At 36.8% G+C, this 8681-nt stretch overlaps 1 protein-coding gene across 1 annotated transcript; it reads right to left on the minus strand.

Annotated features, from left to right (window-relative positions):
- LOC112200377 (histone-lysine N-methyltransferase ASHR3) lies at positions 1 to 7109 on the minus strand. The gene is made up of 11 exons (XM_024341407.2): positions 6710 to 7109; positions 5443 to 5589; positions 4680 to 4844; positions 4116 to 4142; positions 3344 to 3458; positions 3038 to 3131; positions 2687 to 2780; positions 2466 to 2544; positions 1956 to 2127; positions 1140 to 1220; positions 1 to 557 (listed from the first exon to the last, which is right to left on the minus strand). The coding sequence occupies exons 1-11, from the start codon at positions 6998 to 7000 to the stop codon at positions 404 to 406; spliced, it is 1419 nt and encodes a 472-aa protein (XP_024197175.1). The 5' UTR covers positions 7001 to 7109; the 3' UTR covers positions 1 to 403.
- Positions 7110 to 8681: the final 1572 nt, after the last annotated feature.

Consider the following 8681-nt stretch of genomic DNA (forward strand, 5'->3'; position numbering starts at 1 on the left):
GCATCACATGGGTTTAACAATTACGTTGGTCCAATCCCAACTTCAAATTCACCCATTTGTTATGCCTCAAGTCTTCACAGGTTAGTAAAAAATGAGCCTGCTATCTGACAAAAGTACATACATTTTCTTACTTTGGTAAATGTGCAGCATATCTAAACATGGGCAAATCCGTTACACTTTCTCAGTGTTATATGGCCAACAGGAAGTTCTACAGAGGTTTATACAAATGTTACGAGTAGATGTTCATCTTTTATGTCCAAAACCAAAGAATCATGATGTGATTATATAATTTCTTCCTCTCTTTTTTTTCTTCTTTTTGAGTTCCGTTTTCTTTTTATATGTGCCCACATTTCTTGATATGGGCAATCTAGAACACTGGACATACAACAATTGTTGACAGAGATCACCTAAGGATAGCTATGCAAGCAGTTGGTGTTCTCTTGCGTTTCTTCCCCCAGAAAAGATCCACCTTACAAATCTTTTTCTTGATGCCAAGATAGCCTTGACAATTTGATGCACCGCAACAGCACTTCACCTCAGGTCCAAATTGCACAAATCTACAAAATGTGTACTCACAATATAAGGCACCAGTCAACTATGGCTATTTATTCTTAGTTAGCTTAATCTTCATATGTTATAGGACTTCATCAAACAAAATTAAACTGAAAGAACAAACTGTCACTCATTGTAATCCAAAAAAATCACACAAAAGACCCTGAAAAGAAGTAATATTGGGGGTGGGGGGGGGGGGGAGAGAGAGAACAGACTACATTGAAAATGAAGAGGAAACTTGAGGAGTGAGATTGTTTTAGCTGGAAACCTATGCAGCTCAATGGAAGAGAAGCAATTACAGCAAAGGGAAAATGCAACAATAAACCAGGCAAAACAGTTTATCGCACAGTTCATCCATGAGGACTTAAACATTGGCAATCTAGTAAATATGGAAACACAATTGTCAGGAGCTACATGTGTGGCGTTAGGCACTATTGCACAGGACTTCTGATATCATAATAATGCAATATTCTGGTAATAGACTAATAACACAGTATGGGATTAACAGACAGAAATAACATTAGGTCAAAAGATACCTATAGACTAATAACTACACTCCAGTTCAATAACATTAGGTCAAACGATACCTATAATCATATGTTAATGGCTCTCCGACTTCTATTGATCTTGCAGCAAACACACCGACACGTGTTTCCCCCTCAACTTGCCTGCAAAAAAAACCAACTTACATTATTGATTAGCACTTGGGACCTAATAGTCGGTTAACATTTTATTCTAATGAGCAGATAGAGAATTCAGTTATATTATCAGTGGATTATATCACTGTATTAATTTAATTGTAAATATGATAAACAAATAAGTAATTTTGAAAAGAAAAACAAAACAAAACAAAGTGGAACTGCCCAGTCGGACATTGTTAATCTGGAGTACCCCAGATGGAGACTATTTCTTGCACCCACAATTCGAGCATCAAATTCTAAACATATTACTAGTTGGCTAGAACCCAGAAAAAAATCTTGTCTAAATTTACTGGAATAGCAACAACGTGCTACTTAAGAAAATTTGATGCTCTAGAAGTCCATAAATCTTGTCTGATGCATATAGGATCCATAATTAGTTGAGATGTAAACAACTATGATATGCACTATGTTTATAGGACTGTTATGTTTAATGATTGGTCTGACCATAAATGTTGGCTTAACAAATTATCATATACATATTGTCTGAAAATTCAACACTCGAATGATAAACAGGAGTACTGTTTCCCCAAAAGAGCCAATATTCATGTTTAAACACGGGCATATAGGATATACATAACCACTTCAATAATTATAAGATTAAAAACAACATTGAAAGAGCAAATCATCTTAACAAAATCTGGAAGTGGGTACTATCTCAAATTGCAAAGCAAGATATAAGTTGTAATGTCAGACCACACTAACCACTTTTCAAGGACGCAGTTCGGATCACAGCTGTGATTTAGAAATCGTGATGGATTTCCTTTAAAAGTAGCGTCGATTGTGAAGTCTTTTCGAATTTCACACATATAGAAATTCTTCACTTCTTTGTATTTCATGTCCCAAAGCCTTTGTTCGCACAATGCATCATTAATAACTAAAAAAGCAGGACAAAGTAAACCGCATCAAGGGATTGTAGAAATTGTAATGAAAACAAAAAGGAAACAGCAAATTTAGTGTTTGGGTGCTGCTGTAATTTCAAAACAAAATACCACTTTCTAATATACAGGTGTGTGTGTGTGTGTGTGTGTGTGTGTGTGTTTGTGTGTTTGTGTGTGTGTGTATACATTACTATTAGATTGCAACTAAAGCTTATGTCTTCGCTGTTCTAAGAACTAGAATTTACATTACATGTGTGTGTGTGTGTGTGTCTATATGTATATATTATCTGTATATTCATAGTTATTGATTACAATAAAAGCTAGATGAAACTACCTTCCCCAATATACTCGATTATGAAATCACCTTTCTTAACGGACTCAGCTGCCTCTGCTCCCCAACCACAGTGTGCGGTCTGAGATGAAGTATAAAGGATTGATAATAAATTTAAATTCCTTGGTCACCAAGGGACCAGGGCAACATTTCTGTAATAAACTTTACTTGAATAAAATTCAAAGTTGGCAAGAACTTGATGTTGTTCTAAACTACACTTTTACCTTGACGATTCTGATCTTCTTCTCCTTCAGAAATGGACGGTTTGTGCAATTTTCAGAACAATGGCAAGCCTTTGAACAGCTTATGCATTGAACCCTGTTAAATTAGTCATGTCACAATGAGGCTTCGGATTCATGAATTTTCAATTTAAATGCATGCATTAATCAATTTTACACTGAGGATTAACTGTAAAGAGTGAATGAAATATAAGGTACTACTTCAGTTAAAAAAAATGCCGTCAAGTGTCGATGCATAAGAGTGAAAAACATGAATCAATGTAAATAAATCATACATATCAACAGCTATATCATGCCAAAAGTAAAACTTCATTGATCAAAATAATTGAAAAATACCTGCAAACACAATCCAGAGAGCATACAGAAGTGCAACCTCTGCATCCAACATCATCATCAACATCATCTCGCTTCTTCTTGACTAGGTAAATATCTGACTTCAGTCAAGGTAGGTGCCATGCTCAACATAAATGAAGTTAGTAGATCTTGATTTTGACCAAAGAAAATACGGAAAAAAAAAAAAAAGCAGAATAACAGCCATTAATCTTACTTGCCATTTTTACTTAAATCATTGCATACATCTGCTTAAGTGAAGACTTTACCAACCACAAGTAATTGATCAAATGGAACAAATTTTAAGGATACTACGCCTGATGTGCGTATATGGAGGAGGCTCTATATTGTTCTCTGTGTGTTTCCAAGTTAGGTCAATCTTGAACTCCTCAGCAGTGTAAGGCAGAGGCAAGCGAAAGAATACCTCCTGAATGTTGACGAAAAAATCAATATTACTGGTACGTAGTTGCTTTCTTTATAATTAAACATTTTAGAAATTGAACAGGATAAGTTCAATTTTCTGAGTTTTAATACAACACTGATAGTTAGGAGGTATAATTTGTAAAGGAGGGTTAATGTAAGGTTCAAATAAAAGGCATCCTTCCTATGAAAAAAAAAAGTATAATTAGTAGACTACACTATGGAACTTTCCAAAAACAAAAAACAAAAAACTTTGTTAAGGTCTTGTCAAAACCCATTGGCATGGCTACTACTGTCACACAAAAAATTCTTTAATCATCATCTCGAAGGAAGCAAAAATTGACTGCCAAAAACAATCTTACATATCCTTGAGTTCATGGTACTGGTTGCATAGGGGCAAATAGGTTTCAGTTAAAATAAATTTCAAGATAGGCACAAAGAAAATTGATTTCCAAAGTGATCCAGCCACGACTTTGTATGGTACTAATGAAACAACTTGTTTTCAAAATACTGAAAGCTTGGCATGTTGCATACTGAACTAAGGAAGTATAATGCCTGACATGAGTAACCACATGTTGATATCACTAAAAATGATACAGTCTGATCTGGCTGTCTACATGTAATGTTAAATACTTCAAATTGATATGTTTTTCGTTAGTCTAACCTCTATATTGCTTGCTGAAACTGCATGCTGCTCATTCAACAAATACACCATTCCTGTCAACCAGCCTAATCAATGAAAAAATACAAACGACGAAATAAAACTTCAACAAAACTACAAAAGTATAAAATATCTTATGCTAGTTAAAATAAACTCAAACTGTAAGGCCACTTCAAAAGCATTTGCTTGCCCAAGATATATAAGAATTTATAATGTCTCACATCAGAAGAGTGTAGAAAAATGAAATCCATGATTGCCAAAAATGGAGAAATTCATACTTCAAGAAAAAAAATGATGTCCCAGATTGGATTTACTACTAGGTTTTTACCAGTTGTTTCAGATAATAGAGCACCTACAATCTAAAGGCCAAATGAGAAGGCCCTGAACCACAGAAGGTCTAACTTGACTTTTCTTCCTGCAACTCATTACTGAAAAGCTCGAGTTTTTGTACAGGATTTAGTGTGTTCTTCATGGAAATATAGTAACGCAAACAAACAATAATGTTCTGCACATTCAAATAAAAAAATAATGACATATATCAACTGATGAAGGAAAGAAGAAATTGACCTTCCTATCCTGCCACCAATCTGCTGGATGCCTCCAACAAACAGCTCTCCCTGGCCTGTCTATCAAATGCATCACTTTATCCGGCCATGGTGCGCATTTATCATGCGATGCTATAGTGCAACGTACACACCGCCAATGTAACCTCTGTCGGCAAATGAAGCATACCTGCTTATTGGAAATGCAACTGACGTAAGCATTTCTGCAAGTACAAACATCTTTTTGGGGTGTGGAACCGAAAGACCAAAATATCATTAACTGATATTAAGAGAAACATGACAAAACAACAGAGAATAGTTCAAACGGTTTTGTTCTATATAAGTAAGACAGAATGTAGAATGTTATAAACTACAGAAGAGATATAAAACAAGATCCCAGTAACAATTTTTAATTAAACTCCTTAAATAGTATAGTGGAAAAAGTGATGTTAAAGATTCTATTACAGCATGTGGCTTAAAGTCTCATTAAATTTTCTACTACAGCATTGCATACAATATTTAAAGTTGAATTATAATTTCCATTGATAAGAACTGTATTAAGGTGTCTCTATCAGCCAGAGTGTAGCATTCTGAAAGGCTTGCAACAGAATCAATGTAAAAAAAATGGTCAGCTGTTTTGCCAAACATCAATGGATCAACCTAATTATTATGTGTTGTCAAGTTGCCTTGCACACTCTTGATGGAAAGAGAGCTAAATATCATGGCACAAGAAAATAATAAAAATAGAAACTAATTTCAGGATTGCTTTATTGGTTATAAGAACTTACATGTTGCGGACACGTGAACTTTTTCGTATTAGAGATCCCAGGCCTTCCCTTCACACATTCCTGGTGATAGAGTCCTTGACAGCCACGAACAGAGCATAAGATCTCATCCCCAGGGCAGACAAAATTATGGCAAACAAGGCACTCGGCCTGAAAAAGGAAAAGTGTGCTTTGTGAGTGATCATAAAAAAATAACTAAAACTAAGACAAGCATCAACTCAAGACTTTCATTATATTGGGCAAAAGGAAAACATATTGACTAATTAACATTCCAGAAAGGAACTCACCATTTCTTAACCATAATGCTCAACTTAGGTCCAATTTGGAATTGCTTCACTTTTAAAAAAATCAGCTTTTGTTCAAAATTTTAGATTTTATTGTGTTTGGTAAATAAATAAAAATCAGCTTTAATTGAAAGTTATAGGTCACTGGCAGCAGATTTTAGAAGCAACCTCGCAACCCGGAGGTTGCTTTTAGAAGCTGTTGTGGATCAAAACACGCTCTGCAGTTGTTTTATCTACTGACAGCACTTCTAAAAATATTATTTACCAAACATGAAACTGTTTTAATTCACAGCCAATTATTCTCCCAACACAGTAGCAGCAGATTTTTTTTAAAGTCACAGCAATCCCAAACTTTTCCTTAGACATCCAACTTACAGCTCATTCTCCGCCCACTCAAAACAAAAATAAACTTGAGGAAAGAAACATAATGTAAGATAAGTGTGGACTCCCTTATCTTCCCCAGAGTCGTGTGAAAAACACCTCAAGTCTTCCTAAGAAACAACTCTTTTCCAGACCTCAAATTCCATTTTTATATATAGTATATCTCATCAATCACCTAAAACCATTTGCGTATCAAAATCTGTTCTCTAGCCAATAGAAAAGCACGTAGAAACCCTAAATTTTCTATATGGCATCTAAAGAGCAATACGTATTTCATATATCAAAGTTCATGATTGTCACCATTACAGTCCTATTACTACAAGACATCCTAGCTTGACCAATTCAAGTTTCAAGATAATCCAATCTGCATACAATCCTTATAACCACCTCAATCATCGAAATTCCGTTCGACACCATCCAACAAGACTAATGTACATTTTGTTTCCATAGTCATTTCTATCAATCCCAACCAAGGTCATAAAATGTACAAAAAAAAAAAATACTGGTTCTGGACTCAATTAGCTAAAAAGAATTAATTTCTTACTCCTCTTCCCCTATTTTTTCGACGAGCGGAAAGAAAAACAAAACCAGAGAGGAAGATTTACCAATGTCTTCGCACCGCAAAGGAAAGGCAATGAGCTGCGGGTCTCGGGAATCCCCGATTCCATTCTGTGGGTGACCCAATGCCTGACATGGTCCTCCAAACTCTTGCAATTGGAACTTCCAGCACCGTTGGCGTTGTGCAGAGTCGCGAACCCCATCGTCCTCTGGTCGCAGTCGCGGTCAAACGCTAGGGCTTTGACCGAGCTCTCTGTTGTGGCCGAGTGGGATTTGATGTTAGGGCAGTGAGTGACGGTCGGAGAATCCGAGATAGAGAGATTCGCGAGGTCCGGCATTGTTTGTTTGGAGAAAATTGAAGGATTGAAACAAGAGAAACCTGCATCTATCTATACACAGCAGTGAAAAAAAGTTAAAGAGAGAGAAACAGAGCGGGACTTTTGGGCGGGAAAGCTCGGATGTGAAAATATTTGCAGAAAGAGGGCAGTCGGCAGAGACTACTTAAATGTTGGAATTACGAGAGTGCCATTGGATCCCACTAAATGAAGAAACACGGGCCTCGTAATGCCCAAACTGACATAGAGAACTGGAAAATACAGTATTGGGCCCAGAGTGACATCTGTCATGAATGAAGCCCACCACAACACGATTACTTAAGATCAAACCCAATTACGCCCAGATGCTTAAACCGAGCAAAACCACAAACCCCAGGTAGAATTATGTTGATAATGAATGACGGAGGTTCTAACCAGGACCATTAAAATGAAGCCTTTCAATTTATGGTTGTGAGCCCACTTTTCGATCACATTTCTGCAAATCAACTGTTAAATATTTAGATATTCATGAGTAGATAATTTCCTTTTGTGAACTACGTGTCTGGACAACCCAAAGTTTCGATAGTTAGCTCTCAGTCTTGTTTGGACCCAAAATGAGCATTTTGACCTGACAAGACGTGTCATGGAGAAATTGAGTTAATATCAGTGGCTCAAGTTGTATATATTGTCGACAAGTTCGCAATATATTATTTAGAGGCTAAATAAAGCCTACTTGTAGAATTATGGAAGATTATGCGAGCTGTAAGAAAATGAAATGATGGAAGCATGGAAATGAAAAGTCAACTTTAGCACATTTTCCTACTTCAGCTAGGAGAAACCGAGCTAAACAAAGAAGGAAGGGCGGCAGACTAACCAAATGAAATTCAAATGAGCTAAAACTCTCCAGATTAATTCTAGACATCCCAAGGATCATTTCTTATGAAGAGTGCCAGAGCTAGTTTTGAGTGAAAAGTCTTCAAACAAACAGTCCAATTTTCTGCAGAAGCAAAACTGGAAAACTGGACCTGTAAGGAGTCCAGCAGCATTTCCGGCCCAACCACATGGAAGAAAGCTCTGAAAATTTTCCACAATGTTCTACACTCATTTTTTATAATTTGATATGAAGAAGTCAAGGGCCCATTTTGAGTTCTTGGTGGAGATATAGCTGCAGAAAAATTGGAGCAGTAAGTGCTTAAACCTAACATTCCATTAGTGTTTAAGTGCTTAAACCTAACATTCCATTAGTGTTTTAAGTGCTTAAACCTAACCCATCATGATTTGTTTAAGGCCAACCACTATGGCTTGGTAGCCTATATATAGAGGCTACAACAAGTAACAATAGACAACACAATTCAACAACAATCTCTAAGATTATCCAAGCCTCTCTAGAGCAACCCCTCTCCTTCTCTTACCGGTGATCACACTCCAGTCCTAGTCTTCTCAAGCGCCGACTGTCAGTGCCACCAAACCCTCTGTCAAAGTGCTTCGGTCCTAGTCTCCTCGAGAGTCGACTGTAGTACCGCGACCACAACGGTTACGGAACCAGCCAAGCAAGGGTAACACCCTCACAAACCAGCTAAGCTAAAGTCACGCTTTGGCAAAGTTCTCTCTAATTCCCGGTGATTTCGCTCTGCTCGACCTACAACATTGAGTATCGACTTGGTGATACAAGAAAAAGTCCTTGCCACGAGGCACAGAAGACCCC

The sequence above is a fragment of the Rosa chinensis genome, chromosome 4 (assembly GCF_002994745.2).
Source record: "Rosa chinensis cultivar Old Blush chromosome 4, RchiOBHm-V2, whole genome shotgun sequence".
Lineage (NCBI taxonomy): Eukaryota > Viridiplantae > Streptophyta > Magnoliopsida > Rosales > Rosaceae > Rosa > Rosa chinensis.

Excerpts from the sequence above, each read along its gene's own strand:
- LOC112200377 (XM_024341407.2), bottom strand. The coding sequence starts at position 7,000 with ATGCCGGACCTCGCGAATCTCTCTATCTCGGATTCTCCGACCGTCACT. Across the intron at positions 3,132-3,343 it reads ATATACGCACATCAGGCGTA|ATATTTACCTAGTCAAGAAG; the intron begins GTATCCTTAAAA and ends GACTGAAGTCAG. Across the intron at positions 558-1,139 it reads CCATTAACATATGATTATAG|ATTTGTGCAATTTGGACCTG; the intron begins GTATCGTTTGAC and ends CACATTTTGTAG.